Raw genomic sequence first — 24,188 nt, 5'->3', positions numbered from 1 at the left:
ATGTACAATCAAACTCTAATAAAGGCCACTTCTCAACAACAGCAAGCAATTTTTTATGTTCCTGTCAGTGGCTTTCATTCAGATGTTTGACTCTGTATATAGGTATGTAATATATATGATATTATTAATTTTTTTAGAATGATGTCATCGCTGAAGAAACAGTTTTATTACATCTCAATCTTCTAAATACAATTATTCATTCATACAATCAGAAAGGAACTGCTAATAACGTAAATGATTTGGACCATATTTCATCTTCTATGCTTTTAAAAGAAATTCTTGGGAATTCCTCAGTTGTATATTGGTTTTTAGCAAAAGAATATAATTGTTTAAAATTATCTAAGGAATTATCATCACACTTGACAAGTTTTATATTGAATTTAATTTCTCTTACTAATGAGTTTTCACAACTAGATAAGGAAATAATTTTAAAGTTATACAAGTATAAATTGATTTCTTGGATTCAAATGAATAGAAATGATTTGATTAAGAAGAAATTTATTTTAAAAAATATAACATTTGAAACATTAATAAGTGATTTTCTTCCAATTTTATGCCCAAATGAAGCTGAGAATATTCTTCAAGTTATTACTAAATTTGACTTATCTCAAATACGAAAAATTGATTCAAAGTTTTCAGTTTTTGCTAAGCTTGTAAAATGTTGTTTAAATGACAAAAATATTGATCTTATGAAATCTTCAAATTTTAAAACATTATATTTTCTACTCATGAGTTCAAACTTGGAAAAAAATGAAATGGACAAATTTATAAATTATGCTTTAGAAATGATTCAGATACATCCATCCAGCTTCTCTTCAGTTGATATTGGTAAGTTTTGTTTTTCAATTTACTATAATTACTGTAAAATGTTATATTTATCAATTTGAAAATATTTGTTTATATGAAAATAATTGAAAATGTATACAGGTAGGCCTCCTACAACATGGTAGATACGTTCTTTGAAAATACCACATTGTGGGAAATCGCATTATAGGAGACACCAACTTAATACAAAAACTGGGATTCAGTTCTAAAAAGAGAAGAACTGCCTTTTATGGTTTAACGTTTTCATCATTTTTTTAAATTTATGTACATAAAAAGCTTAAATAAAATTCAACATCATATAAAAACTAAAAATATTATGATTTCAAGTCAAAATCAAAAACAAACATAATGTTATGTTCACAAATTCAGTCCTCATCATTGTTCGAGAATGTTTGACTGGCCTTATTTCAAGATCTGAGCTTGTTTCATCAAGTTCCACTGCACTTATGTGATCTGTTGTGATTTTTCTGTTATGTGAAAGATAATTCATTTCTAAATACCCTAAACTGCATTGTAAAAGTATTGTAAGAAAATTTCCACTTTTTTCCCACCGTGTTGGAGTGAAAACGTGTTGTAAAGGTACCATGTTGTAGAAGGCCTACCTGTATTTAGACATTTGTTACAGAATTGTAAAATAGATTTTTAAAATATTATTTAAAAGAAATTAAGTCAATTTGGTTGATATTTCATAAGGTGATACTTCAGAAGGTTTTTTTCTTATTTAGAGACAATTTTACAGAAGAAGAATTTCAACTTTTAAGTTTTGTCAACTTTTTCAGATTAGAATCTTATTTTCAAAATCAAAAACTTGCCTTTACTCCTCTACTGCTCATAAAATGACAAAACTTTGCATTAAAAGAAAGATGATTGTTTAAATAACAGATTAAAATTAAAAAAAAACAAAGAAATGAAAACAAATGTAGAAAGAGCCCTCTGGTTTTTACCTCACAATTTAGTAAATCATTAATGTTTCCTTATACAGGATGTTTCATATAAAATGTAATCTATCCATTAGCATTCTGGGAAATATGAATTACCAACACAAACACCATACTCACTGCTTACTGGAATCAATTTGTCCGTGTGAACACTTCTAAATCAACAGTCTTCTTAGTATTCATTATAATGCAACCAGTAATCTTGGTGCTTTGCACGGAAGAAATTAGTTTGCAGAATAAATGAGTGTTTTTATTGCTGAGGATTATTTCTTTATGTGATCTTTGATTATATGATGAAAATTATTTTGTACTAAGTGCCCAGATAGTAAAGTTCCTAACAAGACTTTAGTAAAGAGACTGGTGACAAAATTTATACATATTCCATTAACAAGGAACACCAAAGATCCGTGCAGTGTATGATGGGTTGCATTGGGACATCCTGTATTAGAATACTAATTGGTTATAGTGTTGAGTTACAATTAAAAGAATTTGATACTAAAGATAGATATCATAAAAGTAACATATGATAATTCATATGTTAATCATTTTAAATTAATTAATTCTGTTTAAAAGTTAAGTTGTTATTAATGTGAAATAGATGGTAAATCAATAACATTTGGTATTAAAAGTAGCTGAATTTATAATGATATTCTTTTAAGTCATTGGTTAGGTCTGCCTGTACAACTGGGCACATTGAGAAATGAAACTTTCCAATAGAATTTATATCTTTCCAAATTCATCTTTCCAAAAATGGTCACCAGAATATTATCTCGTGACCATTTTTGAAAAAAATTTGCTTGACCTTCCTCTCATTCCTTTTCCATCAGGAGGTATTTATTGTTATAGAATCTTAGCTTAGAATGCTGGTAATCTGGTAAATATAGATGATCAACCAAATGCATCCTATGTTTTATAATATTTTGTAATCTTTGTAGAACTAAATCATTTGTAATATGGTCACAATAACTGTTTGAATAGCAAATATTGAAAAATAATGTCATTTCCTGCTATCTAGATATATTTATTAATGTTTTCACTAACAAAATTTTTAAATATAATAATGCATATAAATTTAGTTAAGACTGTATCATATATAAATAAACTATTGGAATTTTATCAGATTATATATAGACTAAATTGAAATTAATAATGAATTTCTTATTAGAGCGAGTGGGGTGTATAGATTTACCATCCATTACATAATCCTCGTAATACTGTTAAGTGTCCTAACTTGACTTAGCTTTGATTTTTATTAGTCCAAACTGAGTTTAAATTCTATTTCAATTAAATTTTTTTAAATTTATTTATTTAAATTATTAAATTAAGATAGCAACATGCCTACTTATAAATTTATCATAGTCAGATGACAAAATCACCTTATTATTATACTGAATTAGTCAAATTCTGTTCAAAATTATTTAAATGAAATTACACAATTTATCCGTCAAAATTAATTATATTTTTCTTATTAGCTTAGTTATTGTACACTTAAATTTATCATTCTTCTTTTTTAAATATTTTCTTATAGTGTGTAATATCTATTAATATTAATTTAAATGACTTGGTAATTTATTGAAATATATCATTTTCATTTTTTTTTATTAGAATTATTGGCACCATTATTTAAGAACCTAACTCCTAAGATATTAGTCTTCATTCAGTCATTTCTTCAAGTGAATTTACCATTCTTCAATCAAATTTTGGATTTTTTGATGACAGAGCATCAATGTGTGAATGATTGGTTGCCACAGGTTACAATAAAATTTGTAAATTGTTGCATTGATATTGTTTCACCTAAAGGAAAAATGTTAAAAAAATTTTTGAAAGTAATTTCTCCTTATTATTGGACTGTCATTGAGAAAGTAATTAGAGATAAAGATGAAAGTTCTGAATGGGAGGAAATAGCAGTGTCTAATGTTCTAACGAAACTATTTCAGTTAAATATTATTGGTAAGTCAAAATATGTGCATTTTAAATATGGAAAAAGGAACAGTTAAAAATTTTAAACTAATTTTTATATGTTTTTACAGATAAAGAGAAAGTTATGAACTTAGCAGATATTATTTGTTCTAATATTGATGATGATAAAATACCATTATTATTAGCTGGTATAATTATTGAATTCTTTCATTCTATTGAAACTTTAAAAATAAATATTAGATCAGTTCCTCTTGATGTCATTTTGTTTAAGAATTTAATTAAATGGTTACTATTTTGTGTGAAGGAGAAACATGATATAAATAATTCAGTTATTAAAATATCGAAAGAATTGATTTCTTTATCAAAGGTACGATATTTAACTACTTTTATTTATTTCTTTTTAATTGACTGATGTGAATAAACAAAATTTAAAATGAAAACTTTAACCGTCATATTCACAACCATGGATCAGGAGTTAATCAAAAATTAACCAATTACCAGTCATTTCACTTTTATTAAGTCAATGCTTATTGATTAACTTATAATTCTAGATCATAGGTTGTGATTATGATTATAAGAATATATTGTCTCATACACATTTTGTTTTTAATTATCTTAATAAAATAATCATTGTTTTATTATTTCATATAATGCCCTAATGTTATAAACTTAAAGCGATGTTAAATCATAAAATTCTTAAATTTTTTTCAAATTTTAACAGACTTCAAATTACTATACTTTATTTAATTTTCTATTCTCACTTAAGAAAATGTCTAGAAATTTGAAATACAATTTAAATACACTATTTTAATAAAATTGTTTATTAGATTATTTATTAATAAATATAAGCCAGAATATCTGCTTAATTTTTTTGGGTTACAATATGACTATTTTAGTAATCGGATACAAAGTAATTTGATGAGAAGTAGGCAGTTAGGCTGCCATCTTGTGTTACACTTAATAATTAATAAATAAATTAACTTAACTTTAAATTTAGAAATAACCATACAGCATACAGATCATTCACTTTACCAGCTGGAGACAACTAATGACCATAGCCCTCCATAGCTCTCAGCCAGCTAACAGTTTACTCTGGCATGATGTGTGTATATATGTATTTACAGTCAAACCTCACTTTATGAACTTAATTCGTTCCTAAAAGTTGTTTGAAAACCAATTTGTTCTTAAACCAAAACAAATTTTTCCATAAGAAACAATATAAAACGAATTAATCCATTCCCAACCCCCAAAACAAAACTTGTTTTTCACCTTGTTAGCTGTATTTCATGCATAAGATGCCTATAAAGACAATATTATATTGGACTCTAATTTGAAAAATTGTAGATCTATAAATTCCCACTGTTGTCTGTCATCTGTCTTTCCTTAATCTTGAGAATGGAGTTAGATAAATTAAAGATGAGAACAGACATGGAAACCTTAGGGACTGGAGATAATATCTAACACAAACTAGAAGTCAAGTTATTTCAATTCAAAAATTTCTCCTGAAAGGTGTTAGATAGATGACTGGCATGACTTGATTGCTAAAGGAAAAGTATGATATACAGGAACAAGACACTGCTCATTTGAAAGTGGAGAGCATATATATTTAAAATTAAATAAATTTAAAGAATATGATTAAAAATTTCTGCCAAGCATTGTGACAATGTCACAATAAAATAATTGCTCATTATATATAACATATTGTTACGAATTTAGTCTCTGTAATCCAAAAGTTTTTTGAATTACAGAGACTAAATTCGTAATAATATCTACTGTGCAGCAAAACATTTATATTATATATAACATCTTTATACATATATACTGTATTAAAAGCAAATGTTCCCTCACCAGTAAGTGAAACAGAAACCAAAACTAACACTTTACAAGAAAGTGCTATGAATAGAGATTGAACTTTGACTACCAAGATGAAATTTAACAAAATCTATCAAGACTGATAAGTATTTTATCAATGCTTTTTAAAATATTGTGTTTCAATTGATTTGATTTCAATTTTAATATTTGTGTTTAAGCATATTTAAACATAAATTCTTGAGTGCCATTTATATTATGGGAATGTCAATTAACACAGTTTTTATTAATTAATTTGATTTAAATTCAACAAAAAATGGAAATAGTATATTTCTTGCATGTGCATTGAAATATAATTTAAGTAGCAATGTTATCAATGATTTATTATGTGATGCAAGGCGATCTCAACACCACTAACTTCTGAGTCGGTGTACTGTCGTTCATTGGTTGGTTGGGCTGACGACTTTCTTTAACACAGGATGTATAGTGAGTGATCTGTAGATGGTTTTTGCTGAGTAGCATGTTCGGCAGCCAAGTTATTGTATGGTAACCAGGGCAAATATGGCAGTCAAAACTTTGTTCTTAAATCGAATTTTTCATAAACAGAGGTGTTCAAAACCCAAGGTTTGACTGTAGTAACATTACATCAGCTAAGCTGATATTTAATAGAAAACTTGAATTGGATTAATTAGATTAATTTCTTAATAATTTACTGATTTTATATAATACTGACTTATAATAATTTACTCAGTAAATTATTATTATTTGTTTTGGCATTTAAGATTGACTAACAATGATAATTCAATAATTTTAAATACAACTTTTAACCATTCATTAATTTAAAATATATATATATATATAATAAAATGAAAAATCTCAGTTAATTGTGACTTTATTGCTAAAGTGTTTTTATAATAATAATAAAAAGAAATAATATTCAGATTTCAGTATTATATGTGATTTTAATTAAAATTTACATTACAAATATTTAATAATTTTCATCTTTTTAATTTAGAAAATGGATTCAAATTCATTAAGTGAAAACCTTACAGAAGAAATGTGGTCCTCACTTGTAAAAAAGTTACTCAGAAAAGGATTAAAGTAAATAAAATTTTAATTTAAAATATTAATATTATGTATTAAAATAAGAAATTTATTACTAAATATTTTAATTCATTAAATTGAAACAATATCAAGAATTTCAAAAGCATTTCTGAAATAAAGCTTTGAAAAAAGCAAAATTTTGTAAAGCTTTTTACCAAATGCCATATTTTTCAAGGCTTTGCTGCAAAACATAAAAAACTTTAAAATAAAGTAAATTTTCCTGGAATTCTTAAAAATTAGCATATGTTTTTCCTAATATTTGTCTAAAATTCAAATATAATTGATTAGTCTAGTTTTGAAATGTATTAAAGGTTTTTTGAGATGATAATTTCTAAATAAATAATATAATAAATATTTTTACAACAAACAAAATAGAGAAACAATAATTATTTATATGAAAAAATGCATTCGTAATAGTAAAAATAACTAAAAATATCATTATACTTTATTTATTTCTAAAACAAGCTTGTTTGATTTTTCTACAGGATGATTAAACAATGAGAAAAATTATCTAGACTTTTTCACTTAAGTTCAACTAAAGATTTTAAAAAGTTAACTAAAACAAAGAGATCAAAATTAAATGCTAAATCTTTACTCCATCCAGCAATAAAATATCAAACATTTTCAAGTCATTTAATGTGGTCACTTGTATCTATTTAATAAGCAGAAATAACAAAAGTTCCAATGAAAAAATTAAAGAGCACCATTTAATTAGTCTAAAACCATCTTCTGGATTCAAATACAGTTAACACTGCATAATCTTCAATGTTAAATTTATGAAGAGTAAAAGTGACTTTGTTTTATATGACTTTAAAATTAATATATCTTCAATACTTTTGGGATGAAAGCCCCTTTGTAAGTATTGAAGATATATTGTATACATTGATATATAGTATTGAAGATATATTAATTTTATATAACTCTTATATAACTGTTGTCTCATATAGTTTAGACATTAATTTTATATCATTAAAAAAGAAAGTACTTATGTAGAAACTACAGATCAAATGTATTTTTAACAAATTTTAACTGTTATTTTTTTCATTTAATATTTCTAGTGATTTATCCAATGGATATTTGATGATTGAGTTACTTAATAGCATCATTTCCACTGTATATAAAATTAATATGGAAAACATGTCACCCTCAATACCAGAAATTTTTCAAATGATTTTTGGTCACTCTAATTTCATTTCATTAATATTAGAAGACTCAGGAAAATGCTTAACAAAAGGTTTGTTTTTTTAAAAATAAAATCAATTTTTATTTTTAATGAACATAATTTTGACATTCTTTATTCAATAATTTACAGAATCAGTCATTTCACTACTTGTAACTCTGGTCACTCTTGATTCTTCCATATGTAAATCAGAGCATATTCCATTATATCTTGGTGCTTATCATGCTACATTGAATAAAACTGGTAAAATGATTAGTAAAAAAATCTTAGTAAAATATTTGCAAAACAAAAATAAATATTTTTCTTTTAAATGGTTCCAGATCAATCCCTTCTTTTTTTAATAAGTTTATATGAAGAAGCAGGAATACAACTTAATAAATTCAGGTAAACCAATTTATTATATGAACATAAGAACTATTCTTTTAAAATGATTGTTTATTTCATATTTTCTTTTTCTGCCTTCTTATTAGAGATGTTACAATTCTCAAAACTTTTTATCATGATTAATTTTACAGACCATTTATGTGGGGATCTGCTGGTATTAATCATTATTCTTTGAAAGCTCAGACTAATCTTTCTTTATGGAAAGAACCGAACTTAGATGATATTATTACTTTGCTGGACAGAGAGAAAATGTGGCATACAATTTTAAATTTTCCTTTAAATCTAGACTTAAAAGTAAGTGTATTAATAGTTTATATAATTTTGAAGTAATTAGCAAATCAGTAATTTTTAATTTAAATAAATTTATTTTAAAAGTTGACTTCTATGGTCTTCTATACTAATTGTGAACTGTTATCTTTATGTAATGATTTTTCCCTAACTAGAGTTGAATTTAGATATTGAATTACTAAATTGTTTGTCTTCACATCTTAAATATACAGTACTGAAGACTCTAGTATTTAATTTATAATAAAAAATTGTTATAAAAAATCAATAATAAGGCAGCACAAATTTAAAATTATAAATTTTTAAAAATAGGCAAATTGATGCTGTAAAATAAAATGGTGTAGAAAGTCAATATTGAGCACTATATTCTATTAAATTTTGATATCTCAGAGTGTAGAATACTTGACTTTTTTGAGATTTAAATGTTTTTAGTAATGTACTGATATTCTTCTTATGACTGATCATACATATACTTTATCAGAGTGAGTATAATAATCTGGCTTGTTCTGTGTCGACTGAAAAATTTCATTCGGTGAGTAAGACCAATATAACTTTATATATAGGAAAAATGTTTTTATATAATTTGAAGAAAATTTAACTTGGCTATTGAAATGAATAACTTTATTTATACATTCAAAGTTTTTGATTTAATCTCTTCTTTTAACTCTTTCTGCCCTTTGGGCACTAAGAGGGCCTTTTTCCATGCCACAATGGGGGCAGCCAGGTGGTGAGAGATGGGTCCAACATATCTGGAAAAGCCATTTTCCTGAAAAATTCTCAGGATTGCTTGCCTGGATTTCATCTTAGGTTCCCAGAGCAGTAGGATGAAACTAATTTCTTAGTCATTCAGCTGTCAAAACATTCGTAATCAAAAAGATAATTAATTAACATGGTAGAAATAATCATTTTTCCAACTATCCATTCTATTTGCAGTGAAAAAAAAAAAATGTTAACAAACTTTAACAGGGTATACTATAAAATACACTCCAATAAGTCTTTAACTCCAGCACAGTTAATTTTATATAATGTAAATGTTTTTGGCCTTATTAAACAGTATTCTTCAGGCTTTTCTAAGAACACCCTGGTGCTCTTAGATGTTATTAGATTTTTCTAAGAATACCAAGTGCATTCTTAGATGTTAAAAAAGCCTGAAGAAGAATGTTTAAATGTTTGCATTAAATAAAATTAACTATGCTGGAGTTAAAGGTTTATTTAGAGTATCCAGTAGAGCATCGATTATCCGAATACCGATCAACTGAAACATTGGTTAACCGAAAGCGTTCCAGTCGGCAAATTCAAATTTCCAATAGTACTGTGGCACTGCAATATTTGGCTATGTCTTGGGCTAATCCAATATTATTTTTGTTGGTGTGCATGTTTTAGCTGGCAGCACTGGTGCAACCATGAGAGGGTACTTGAGGATGCACCAGTATTTGAACGAGGCTTCTTTTTCCCATCGTAAGTGGTGAGCTTTGGTTGTTTTGTGTGGTGTTTTTCTCAGGACTGTGTGTCATGCTGAATATCGGAATGTTTTTGATACTCGATTAACTTCTGAAATATAATTTTAGTTTTTATATTTTTCAATATATTTGTTTTGTTTGTGCAAAATAAAGAAATAATTTTTAATGATACAATAGCCACAATTATTATTTTAAGAAAATTTTCATTAGGCTTAACATAGATGAAAATTCAATGTAAAGTGACACGCAACAGCAAAAAATTTCAACATGGAATAGGGTAATATATTTTTTTGTACGTGATCGATTATCTGAGCAACCCCAGTCTCAAATCGTTTTGGATAATCGATGTTCTACTGTATTTATAAAAGGTGTTTAATGTTCTTTGAGTCTAACTATAATGATATAATATAAGTGAATATCTTTCTGAAACTTTTTCACATGCAAAAATTGACTAATTTCCAAACTTTTTTTATTGTGGTTATTACAAAAGCCAGAGTGAGTATAATAATCTGGCTTGTATAATAATTTACAATATGCTTAACCTCTCTCTCTATTTATATGCGTGCCATATCAGAAATCTTGACATCGGCGAGCACCTGGCGCAAGTTAATAGGTGGTTAGTAAGGCGCCAAGGTGTATCCTGGGGGAAGTTACAACCAGAGTGGTTCCCTGTTGCCTTCTCTGGTGCACAATGTTACGCGAGGGAAAATGCCTTCCAGGAGGTCTTGTAAGGGAAACTGGCCCCTATTCAGGTGTTACAAATGTTGAGAAAACCCAGAAAACTCCATGTGGCCATGCTTAACCTAGAGTATTAAAATATAGAAAAAAGTTAAACTGTATCAATAATCATTATAACTATTTTTTTAAATTTGTAAATTAATTTTTTTGTTGTTGTTGTTTTAATTGATTGACACATTGTGAATTTTATTTATTATAGCCTGGTGTTCAAGAATTAAAAGATGTGGAAACTGAATTAGATAAAATTTATGATCCTCGATTTTTATTTTCACTTTTCATTGTTTTATTAACTCCAGGTAAGGTTTTATATAACAAATAAATAATTTAATTAGTAATATTAAATAATGATTAAAAATGCTGTAATAGAGCAAAACAAAAATGAAAATAGCAGTCTTATTTATTGCTACAGCTTTTGGACATAAACTCATCATCAGGCTTCCAGATTCAAAATTGTCATCTTGGTAATCATTACCAGATTGACGAAAGATATGGAAACAATGTAACATTGATGTATTTAATTTGTTTATTTCATAATTTGCCCTTTTACTGTGTTGGGCAAAACTTCACAGTCTCTCTCTATGACTAACTGAATTGTGCTCAAGGCTTCTGCTGTAAATCCAGGTGGATCCTGGAATTTGTATCATCTCCTGTATGGATTTCTTCATTACCACATATTATATCAAAAAAATCTCCATTTTTTGGTAAAACTAACTAGCAGGAGTTTTAGACATATTGTTCTAAATTGTCAGAACATAAAATGAAGTCAAGATTTACATACTTGAATGATCTTCTCTATACCAATATTTGCTTTATTAACAAAACAATTTAAATGCCTAGAAAATCTTCCATTCGATTGAAAAAATACTCCAAATATTTATATTCATCTACTACTTTGATCAAGTTATGCTTAATATAATACTTTTCTTTTTTTAGCATGAACCCCTCCATTATGAAACACCATAATCTTAGATTTGTTAACATTATTGCAGAGACATAATTTTTGCATAGCCTCTATAGTGAAATTAATTATTTTTTGTAATCCAGTTGGAGAATCTGCCAGCATTACCAAATCATTTGCATATGTAAGAATCTTAACATCCCAACCTTCTATCACATCCCAGTACATCTAAAGCACATAATTTCTTAACAAAGGCATTAATACACAAATTAAATAAAATTTGGCTTAATAAACATCCCTGTTTAACTCCTTTATGCATAAAAAATAAATTCATATTCTCTCTATTAATAGAACAGCAAGTCTTCGAATTAGTATATAATTGGATTAGATAATTAACAAATCTATAACTTAGACCAATTCTCCATAAATGTTGCCATAAACTATGTCTATCCAGAGAATCAAATGCTGATTGCTGATTGCAAATCTACAAAAAAGGCAAAAATTTTCCCATGTTTCTCCTCAAACTTTTTGAATGCAAGTGTACAATACAAAAATATTATCTAAGGTAGAGAAACCAGAGCAAAAATCAGAAAAAATCCCATAATTATCCAGCCACATAACTAATAACCTATACAGAATCTTACAGAATATCTTAGAAATAGTAGATAATAATGAAATACTTCTGAATTCTCTGGATGATTCCTAAAATCGTTTTCGTATTGGAATGATTTTACTTATACACCAATCTGGTGGAATATCTCCTGATTTGTAGGTATTATTAAATGAAGAAGCTAAATAACTAATAAATAGTTTGGAACAATTTTTTACAGATAAATGTACTTCTTCTGATATAGCCTTAATCCTTCCAGATAATTTCTTTTACGTTTGTTCTAACGTTTTCGGCCCACCCTGGGCCATCTTCAGGAATATAATGAATGAACGTGTAGAATTAGAACGTATACATCGAATGCCTTCCGATTCAAATTACTGTGAAACGGTTAAATTTGTTGAAGGAACATTCTCTCGTGCTATGACGCTAAGGCACGTGGAAATACTGCTATGAAGGGAAATCACAAGATATTTGAGTCGTAAAGCATTCATTTTAACGATTATGTAGTAAATTTTCACCGAGATTTTCTCACGTGCCTTAGCGTCATAGCACGAGAGAATGTTCCTTCAACAAATTTAACCGTTTCACAGTAATTTGAATCGGAAGGCATTCGATGTATACGTTCTAATTCTACACGTTCATTCATTATATTCCTGAAGATGGCCCAGGGTGGGCCGAAAACGTTAGAACAAACGTAAAAGAAATTATCTGGAAGGATTAAGGCTATATCAGAAGAAGTACATTCATCCAGTACGTTTGATTGATGTGAGTTGGAATTTTTACAGATATACCATCCATTTCATTGATGACACAACTGATTCTACTTCCAACGAGGTAATCTCAACATCCAAAACATCATTTTGCCAATTATAACACAAATTATATAACAAAAGATCTGGCTTGTAACATTCTGAGCCAAATATTTTCACAGAATGTTCTACCTACTCCAGAGCTGGCAGACTCAATACCTGGCCCTAAGAAAAAAATTAATACATTTCCAAAATAGCATACTTTCTCCAGAAGCCAAGTCTTTATTTAGTCTCTGCAAAAATGATTTCTTCTTTTCTCTACATAAATTACAAGTGATATTCTGCTTTTTGACAAAGTTAGCTACTGCAATCCAATCTCCAAAGTTTGCCTGTCTCTTTGCATTCAATGGTCGATTTCTTCTTAAAATACTGATTCTACAGTACAGGTCAAACCAAGAAAATTTATCAAACCATTTAGGTTTTTTATTCCAATCAGCAAAAATATATCTTACCAACTGAACTAAAAAATCAGCAGTCAATTCTGATTAGCCCTAAATTCTCAGCATTAACTCCTTATATTGTTGATATAACACCAGACTGCAATCATTCTTTCAAAATAACCTGAAATCTACTGATCTTGCCTTCACTACTTTCTTAGTTAATTTCTCTTCCAAATTAGAGTTTAAATTCAACCTAATCAGAAAATGACTTGGATGAAGTATTTATTCTTATTCCAAAACTGCAAAACCTGAAACCAGCAACATAAACCTAATCTAGAGCCTAATCTAGATTCATTAGGTAGTTCAAATCAATAATTGAACTACCTAATGAACTCATATAAGAATAAAAACCTTTATGAATGGTAGCGGTCCATCTGCTTCTAATCAGATAGCCAAAATTTTTACAAAAACTTTTAAAATTGATTTGCCCTGCTGTACAAAAACTCTAAGTTAACAATTTGCTTAACAAAAGCATCCAACCTCCTATATAACATCCTCTATTAGTTTCCTGAATCACAGAACTCTACAACAGCAGATTTACCATCCCACCAAGTTTCCCAGAGAATGATAACCTTGAAAGAAGACAAAAATTGCCAAAATAAATAAGATTTATTCAGAATTCCCTCACAATTCTATGACATTATTAAAATGTCAAAACAGGGTCATGATTGACCTTGCATTTCAATCTTCTTCAAAGAAGTATTATAAATAAAAACCCTATCATTTACCTTAACAGCATTTCCATCGTTTATATATTTAATCAGTGTTCCTTTCTCTTTTTCTTCTTTAGCAAAGGCTCTCACTGTTTTCCTAACTTCTCTAGTCAAAGGAGGTAGGTCATCCACTATATAAATATCAGAACCCTTCAGCTTAAATGATATACTTTTGATCTTATATTTATCACTATAATCCAAAAATTTGCAAAAAATTAATCTCTTCCAGTTTTACGATATCCTAATCTATTAAATTTTTATCGTGAAAAAAGTTTAACATAGTATTCTGAAATTGGATCTTATCTTCCTTCTCTGACTCAGGGAAACGTGAAATAACCATATTATTGTGTCTTATGAAACATTTGTAATATTCCATACTTAAACTACTTTCTGAGATCTGCTGCTGCAAATTTACTCATTCTACGAGTTGAAGCTAAATCCTCTTCCTGCATCAACTTCTCCAGTAACGCCACTCTAGATTCAAATCTCACAGTTGCCTCATCTAAATTATCCACCCACAAGAATATCCTATCCACTTTTGCAATCATTTTAGAATCTCTAACTTAACATTTTGATTTAAATTTAATTGAATTAATAATGAGATTCCATCTTTTACATCAAGATCTCCCTGTAACAAATCCAAAATTTTTGTCTCCTCTAAAAGTATCTGGGTGAAAAATTTTTGTCCTACTCTTTGACATATTAAATCAAAATGATTATCTTACCTGTAACAGAAAACAAAAATTTGTAATTAGTTAAATCTCACACCAAAATTTCCAACAAAATTCACTGTTGTATTTCTGTAATTAAATATATATATCAGTGGTTCCCAACTGGTGTTCTGTGGAACACTGGTGTTCCGTAAGCATCTCCCAAGTGTTCCACAGATTTAGTCGCAAATCGGAAAGTGTACAATCGTATTCGAGCCGTCGAATATCAAGAAATTAAAATCATAAAATTTTCATAAACTTAAATATATATGTACGACTCGTACTTATGGAGTGTACTACTGTTTCGAATAAGATAAAGGCAATGATAATAACTGAATGAAATATGTAAAAAACATCAGGCACAAGTTTCCCATTAAAGTTATTTAGGTATATTTTTTCCTGTCTTAGAATTGGCGTTAATAATATGAGTAGAGATTTTGAATTATAACTGCTCAATTCTAATAAAATAACTGATGACAAGCGTATGTATTTCATATTAACTTAAGTAAGTGTTCCACTAAAGAAAATTGCTCACAAAAGTGTTCCGCATCGTAGAAAAGGTTGGGAACCACTGATATATATATTATATAAAAATATATAAAAATTTTCAATTAAAAAAATTTAGAAAAATTTTAGTGTTTTTTAAAAGGACTTTTTAGCATTTTGGCGGCTAGTAGCCTAAAAAGGAAGGTCGGTCACAAAGATTGTATTGTCTGTCTGGAACACGGAATTAATAAATGGTGGTCCCTACATGGGTGAACTTTGTCTCCAAATATTAATTAAAAATAATTATTATTATTATTTATATCACTTTAGTTTAATTTGTATAAAAACTGATGGTAAATTTTTCCTGGATATGTAATTAATACATAACATAATAAGTATAAATAATAATTAACAGAACTTTTTAATTATAGGATCCCTTGTCAACTGCAGAAAATTTATTGAATCAAAATGTCTTGCAGTAATATTTACATCCTTAAGTAGCTCAGTCTTAAATATTCGAAAAGCCGGTTATTATGTATTACATCAATTTTATGAACATCTGGAAGGTTCTAGATTCAAAGAGAAAGATTTATGGCTAGGAATTTTGAAATTAATGAAGCATAATATCACAAAAAGTAATATAAAGTTATCTTATTTGGTTACATTATTTCTCTGTAAAGTAACAGATTATGCATTTAAATCTGGTAAGTAAAATTTATAATCATAGTTATTTTTATATTAGATAATTATTCAAATTTTCAGCATTTCTAAAATATTTGTTTTTTAATTTTAAAAATTTGTAATATTTTAATATTCAAAACTTTCCATTGACTATACCATGTATTGCTAATACATCTATTTGTTCGTAGTATAGTTCAATTTATAGTAGTAAAGACATTCAAAAGGGTTGAAAAATGTGTAAGGATCTTGAAATTTGTTTCTAAAAAATTTCAATCAATGCTGAAATCAAACAACAGTAAAAACAATTATTTAATATATACAGAGAAATGAAAAAAGCTCCAAGAAAAGTGATTTAAAAATATCCTAGAAACTCTTATATTATACTGTATTCTTCATGCTATAGCATAGAGTTTAGTCCATTTTCCACTAGAATTTGGGATCAGTCCTGTTTTATATTTTTAGAACTGCTGTAATATCTCAGAGTAGAAAATATCTATTAAATAAAAAATTCTCTTTAAAAAATGTTGTCATATTTTATACATAAATAAAACTGAAGTAGAATGTAAAGGTACAACAAATATTAAAGAAATATTAAGTTCTTTTTACAATATTTCATAGATTTCTTTTCTCTTTTCTTATTTATGTTGTTTAATTTGTGTGCAAAGATATGAGATTTCATCAACAAATATTTTAAAATTATTATTTTAATAGAAAGATCATCTCTTTACAGAGAGAAATTTAAAATATTTTTCATATATTTTAAAATTGATATACAAATTCAGTGAATGTCAGGAAATTGTAAACACAAAAGAACAATATAAAGTCAAATATATATGTTATTTATTTTGAAAAAATTGTCTGAAGTTAAGATTTATTGAAGTTATGAAATATTACTCAAAACGCTCCACAATAATTTTAAATACCTTTATAATTTTTAATATGGAAAAACAGAAGGGAAATATTTCTATAGTTTTCTATTTATAATGCTAAAATGGTAATAATTCTGCATTTATTCATTTTATTCTATCAATAAAATATTTAAAAAAATAAGATATTTTGTATTATAATTAATTTACCCAATGTATATAAAGTTAAAATATTGATAGTTAGGGGTTGCAAATTTACTATTTTACCAGTAATTTTTAAATTTTGACTCAGAATGCAAAATTAGCACACTAGTGATTGTTTAGTTGCCACTTCAGCAACTAAACAATCACTAGTGTGCTAATTTAGTCGGCAACTAAACTATCTTCAGTGCTCTGTGACAAATTAAATCCCTTTCTTTTTCTATTTTGAAAAGCAGAAGCTTTTTTGTTTCCTCAAAAAATAGATCATGCTGTAATTTTTTAGTTGCTTTGATTAAAAAGTGACTAGTACACTTATACACAAATAAATGTATTCCATTTTGTCAGCTAAAACCACTATTGTGCTCTAGATGTTTGGGTTAAGAAACAAATAACCAAAATGTTCAGTACGATGTAATATGATCCTTTTAAATGGTTCTTTAACTTTATGGTTTTTTACAATTTTTTATGATAGAAGCCTCAGTAAAAGTAGTTTAAGTCATTTATCTTTCATGTATATTTAATTTCTATATATTAAAGGATACACAAATAAATATTTAGCTTCAAAAAAAGGTGTGTCGCCGATAAATTTGGTAAAAAATAAGCAGTGTTTTAGTGTCTTCATAATGATAATCACTATGCAGACATTAAAACTTGTAATTCTTCTTGATTAATAAATTTACTTTTGTTTTAAAGCTTACAATAAAATTTACTTATCCAAAGATTTGAAATAAAAATTTTTTCATTTCCTTGATAAACATTTAAATAATAGAATTTATTGCACTATTAAACTTTTATCATCAGTAAGTTTTAAAAATTTACATAACTTATCACACTATACTCTTTGTTTTTTTAAGTTATTAAAATAATATTTATAATATTAAGCTTCTTAAACTGGAGTAAAGTATAAATCTAGAGTATAGCCTGTTTGAGCAATTTTTGGCTATCTGAGTTACCAACTTCAGGATTGAACATTCATATAGTAAAATTCTTTTAAATTTAAATTTTAACATTGTTAGAAGTGCTCTAAATATAAATTGATGGTAAATAATTTGAAAGTAACATTAAAAAATTCTAAAAATAATAAACCATAAAATATAAACAATGATGATAACGTACTACAGAACTGTTTAATATATATGATAGTAATTAGTGTGTGATTTTTTTTTAACCTCATCTTGGTTTATAACATACTTCTACACTGTGCATAAGCAACTGGCATTTTTATGATTGTATACAAATATAATATTAAGAATTTGTGTATCAGTTATTTTTCCTGGTGGACCCATGACAAGATTACAATGTGAAATAGTGGTAAGAGATATGGAAAATATTCTTGATCTCAAAATGCAAAATAATATTCTATTGTATAGACTTAGATGAGGTACTGATTGTATGAAAGATAAGAACAGATATACAAAACTTTATCAACACAATCAATAACAATCCCTATGGATTAAAAATAACTCTAGACCAATTCAGTAATAAAAAAGCACTAAACATCATCCTAATAAATGAGGAGGTATGCACAAATGTATATATTAAACCAACATCCCATCCATTATATATCCCTAACTGCTTGAGTAATCCTCCCAGATCCAAAATGGCAGCTTTCAAAGCCCTTATCACAAGAGCTTACACTCATTGCACAGACATAAAGAACACCATAAAGGATTTTAGCAAGATCAGAAACATAGTAACCACTCACAGATACAACCAATACACCATCAACACCTTAATACATACACCTGAAGACAACTTCCCAAGAAAGATAAAATCCCTAACCACACCAGTAACATACAAGTTGTTATGATAGACTTTCAGAAAGATTATTAGATTGGGGAACAAGCAACTAACATATAAGTGAAACAGTACAATTTATGGCTTATTACTTCATGATAAGGACCCAGTTGACCCTATCACAGCCCCAGGAGAGTATGATAAACCATTCACTCTAGGTCTATAAAAACCAATTCAGCTGATAAATATGATACACATCCCAAAACCCTCCCACCAGGATCAAGGGAGCATCAATACAACATGCATAAAGAAAAAAGTATCACAATGATGGCTGTTATAGCAGTGGTTTCCAAGAACATACCACACTTCAAGGACATTAAACTCTTAAAAACAACCAGGGACCAATATACAGGAAAAAAATAACTATAAACAAATATATTATGTATTATCATAAGGATTGCATTTGATTATCTGGATCATGGAAGTATGTTATGAATCAAGAATGAGATTAAAACCACTCACAAATTACTATTGTATACATTCAGCAGTTCTGTAGAGTATTATCATCATTGTCTGTATTTTATGTTATGTTATTTTTAGTTGTTTACCATCAATTTATATTTAGAACACTTCTAATAATGTTAAATTCTTTTAAATTTAAATTTAATTACATGAGTGTTTGATCCTGAGCTACACAAATAGCCAAAAATGTTTCATAAATAAAAAGTCATTGCTGGGACAGGTTAGAACTCTTTAGATATTAATAAATGTATGTATTTTAAAAGTGATATTATTAAATTGGTGAGATTCATATTAATAAAATACTTTTTTTTTGTATTTTTAGAAGATCCAATGTATAAATCACTGATGCAGTTTTTAACAATAAAGCCATCTTTAGATTTATATAATGTTCCAGAATTTTATAAATTTTTCAATAGTACTGATATGATGGTGAGTAATTTCTTCAACTACTATTAAGTAAACTTTTTAAATATCCTAAAGTCTTGGCTATTGGCCTTAACCTAAACAACATTATATTCATAAAATTCATTGCATGCAGCAATGAACAAGAGCAAATAATACATGAAAAAACATGTAACTACAGTATAAAAGAAAAATACAGTTTACTGGTAATAATAATTTTAAAGTATTTGTGAAAATTGTCAAAAATCACCAACAAAGTCACATACAATTAATGCTACTCTAAAGCAGAGTGAGATTTATATATTATTCCTGTTATCCCTAGACCTTTCCTATTAGTTTTTATTCTAGAGTCATATCTAATAATCTGTATACAAGAACAGCTTATGCTGCTTATATAAGACAGATATCTATAGCCAAGGTTTTAGGATATATGTAAGACATTATTCTAATTTTACTTTATTTTTTGAGATGATTATATCTTGAACAAAACTGTCTGTTGATAAACTGCTAAATTCAAGCCAATAAACACAATGTCACCTGTCATGCAGTGTCAAATAAACACAAGTCTAACCACCATCTTTACAGTAAAATGTCTCATACATTTTCAAAAATTTTGTTTTGATAGCATATAATTTGTAACACCAATCAGTTGGTTTGTTCTCCTGTAAAGAAGTGTGTAACAAATGTTTTGTTTAAATTCTATTTATTATGTATTTTTTGCAACATTTTTTTTATACATATACTGTGGTGTTTGCTTATAACAAACTCTTGGCGATAACGAACCAATTTTAAAAGTATGAATGAGACACCTATAAGAGAAATTTTCTTTTTTGGCTACATTTGGATCTAAAAACAAATGAAGATTATCACTTATAACAGACTATGCATATAATAGGGTTTTTAAATAAAAATTTTTCCTGTAACATAATGGGAGCGACATTGAAAGAGTTAAACAAAATGTAAGGGGTGAAAATGACCTAATATGGGAAATATTGCTTAATTTGGATATTTTTGCTTTTAACTACTGTAACTAATTTCAATGCACACATTTATTTACCTAATTTTTCATCACAAATTAAAATTTTTATACTTTTTCTGCATTGGTTTTCTTACTTCAATATAGAAATGACTAGAATATATCAGGTCTTTCTAGAAGAGTTTTACATCTATGATTGATTTAAAACTTATTCATCAACACCATTATTATCATTCTTCAAAGGAAAAGATCAAGGGTAGAGACTGTTGCAAAAAATTTCCCATGTAGAAGCCACTGGTATATCTTTCTCTCTCCTACACCAGTGGCTAAGTGGATTTGATCCCCAAACACTGGTAGTCCTCTTGGGTTTGCACTTGGATTGACAGGCTGGTTTGTGAAGTTTTATGGATTTTCTTTACATTGATAACACCTGAATAGGGAACTAGTTTCCCTTAAAAGACCTCCCGCCGGAAGGCACATTTCCTGATTGGTAGATCACCCTCATGTTACATGCCAGTATCTAAAATTAATCAATCAATAACACCCACATTGAAAAAATATGTTTTTTGAGTGGCTCATACACTGCTCAAAAAATAATAAAATAGAAAGGCTAATATATATTTTTGCACAATATTTGACTGCATTTGTAATGTTTTATAATTTTTGGTTGGTTAATCACAAAAACTTACCAAGCCTGGCATATTTTATGCAGAGAGTACAGGTACTCCTCACTTTATGACCTATCTGCTTTACGACCAATCGAGTTCGACCTGCAATTCGGGGAATCCCCTTTCTCAGCTTGAGTGTCGGTCAGTGGCGAATGGTGACATGCTCACTAAGCATACTATAATAGGCTTGCCCGTACTATAATAGTCTTTTTATGAATAAATTTGAAATTTGTTGCATAATTTGGATAATTTTACAATGATCCTATATTCCCAGCGTAAGCTCCTCGCTTATCGAGCAATTCGCTTAACAACGTAGTCGTCGAAATGGAACTCGGTTGTAAAGTGAGGAGTACCTGTACAGCTCTCTGGCAATGTGAATATATTCATTTAAATTATGAAAGCTATTTTCTGAAAGTAGAGTATGTTGTGAGGGATGCAACACAAAATTTTGGTATGAAATAGCCTTTTAGATGAATATCTTTTTGATAGAAAATAAACACTTTGATAAATTTATCAAAGAAATTTCTTTAGATACTAATTAAAAAGCATTTTTTGTACTTCAAATTTCATTAATAGTAAAAATACAAGGTCAGAATCACTGGAGTCAAAAGAATTTTACAGATTCCAAGTTTGCTCTAAAACATCCAATTCCACAACACAACACCCAATTAGACCAAAAATATCCATGAAATCAATATGAACAACTTTGAAATAATATATTGCTTTTAGTCCTTAATACTATTTAATAATTATTCTAAATCAACAAGACATATATATATGTGTGTGTCTTGTTGATTTAGAATAATAATTAAATGAAAACTTACTATTTTTAATAAGAAAGTTCTTCATTATTTAATATTGGGATATTTAGTTTTCTACTTGGTTTTATTTTAATTTAATGCTATGATCTGAGAATTTGTGCAAATCATAATTTGATGAACAGACTCTTTCATTCTACATCCAATATCTATTCATTTCATGAATCCATAATGATACATAATATAAACAAAGGTTATAATAATGCACTGTGACATCAGTTAAAATACATTATTATTCATTCTATGCTTGTTTTTTAAGCTTTAAAATATCTAATGATTGTATATGAATTTAATTCAGCAACAAACTCCAGTCTTAATCATTCTGAATAATAACTAAACTAGCATATTAAAAGTTCTTTTGATTTTTCAAATTTATCTTTAGTAAAATATATTTACAATTGACTTTTAAATTTACTCTAGAATCGCACAGAAAAAGAGTGGATATTAACACTACTGAGTGAAGGACTTCGTACAAGTCTGGACTTTCATATATGTGAAAAGAGATACATACTTCCCATATTATTAACTTTTTATAATTCACCTGTTTGTAGTCAGGATAACAAGGTAAGTATTAACATTATCAATGAAAAAATTGTATAGTTAGAAACTAATAAAATTCAATAGGCTTTCTTAGCAGAATAATTTTATATCTTGAAAACAGTTAGGTTGATAGATAAAGATTTGTGATGATGATAACGTACAGTACTTAATGGAAGAGAATTATTCAAATTATTATAGTTAGAGATGGAAATTGCTTGTTTCTTTGGAACAAGGAGGAAGACTTATTCTTTGGCAAATTCCAATATCAGCCCACTAATTATGGCCTCTTGCAACAACTGGAGATGGAAATTGCTTACTGCATGCTGCTTCACTTGATAATTTTAATAATGAAGAATGAAAACTATATTGTCTGAACTATAGCTTAACCTGGATTAGCAAGATATCTTTTAGAAGATCATAAGTGGGATTTACAAACAGCATTATCTGCTTATTATGTTTTAAAAGGAATCATACCATCACCACCACATTCATTAAATTATAATAATGTATTTCCTTCATCTTCTGAATCTTACATCTTAATAATTATTTTATGTTAATTAAGCTATACAGCAAAACAAAAATAGAAACTTTGCTCTTTGTTTTATCTACCATCATAGCTTTGGATAACACAGAAAAATACTGAGTTCAGAGAACTGCAAGCATAAATTTGACATTATCAGAACACATCATAAAAGCCACTTTAGTATTAAAGCTCCTTTAAGAAAGCTTATTAAATTTTGTTTCTATTAATACATTTTCATATTTTTAAATTTTTTTCAGAAATATTTACAGTATGATAATATATTGTTTCAATTTTAGCTTTTAATTCTCGACATTTTAATAAGAGCAGTAAAAATTCCATCAGTATCAAAAACTTTATATAAACAATATGGCCTTTTGACATGGATTACTAATATATTGTATAACAGGTGAGGTGCTATTTGTTTATTTTATTTATTTAAGCAATTAAAATTCCAATAAAAATATATTCTTTATAGAAAACCAATAAAAGAAGAAATAACAAAATTTAAAATATTGACAAATATTATGCAAGAGAGTACAAGAGAGAAAAATGTAGAAAATAACTCCATTGAATGTGCACATAAATAAAATTCTGTAGATATGTAAATAAATTAAATCAGAAATAATTTTAATAAAAGTTGTGAATTTTTCTTAAATATGTAATATTCAATGGGATTAGAAATAAGAGAATAATACAAGTTTTCTTCATTCATAATTGCTCAATTAGCTGTTAATTTTGGATGTGACAAATCCTTATTGTTGAAAATTTCTTTTAATTTCTCAGACATATTGACAGTGTTATTGTGAGATTTGTTTATAATTTAGCATAGTTTTAAATTAGTTCAAATTACAATTGTAAATCCATAATGAAAACATTAAATAGTAGACATATTTCTTAATGGTAGAGTGATAGGATTGTTTTTATGACTAGTTATCAGAGAGCTGA

General features: G+C 27.6%; 1 protein-coding gene across 1 annotated transcript; it reads left to right on the top strand.

The window, feature by feature from the left end:
* On the top strand, positions 1–23,862 carry LOC136979839 (nucleolar pre-ribosomal-associated protein 1). The gene is made up of 15 exons (XM_067275864.1): positions 1–84; positions 138–828; positions 3,369–3,713; positions 3,794–4,050; positions 6,508–6,593; positions 7,655–7,830; positions 7,909–8,019; positions 8,097–8,160; positions 8,292–8,454; positions 10,843–10,939; positions 15,741–16,013; positions 19,639–19,745; positions 22,601–22,744; positions 23,540–23,649; positions 23,719–23,862. Exons 1-15 carry the CDS (start codon positions 1–3, stop codon positions 23,828–23,830), a joined length of 2,820 nt encoding a protein of 939 aa, XP_067131965.1. The 3' UTR covers positions 23,831–23,862.
* Positions 23,863–24,188: the final 326 nt, after the last annotated feature.

This window comes from Centruroides vittatus, unplaced genomic scaffold, assembly GCF_030686945.1.
Source record: "Centruroides vittatus isolate TY-2023 unplaced genomic scaffold, ASM3068694v2 contig_651, whole genome shotgun sequence".
NCBI classification, from domain to species: Eukaryota; Metazoa; Arthropoda; class Arachnida; order Scorpiones; family Buthidae; genus Centruroides; species Centruroides vittatus.
Note: the sequence above shows the minus strand (reverse complement) of the source record. Positions and strands in the feature narration are given on the sequence as shown.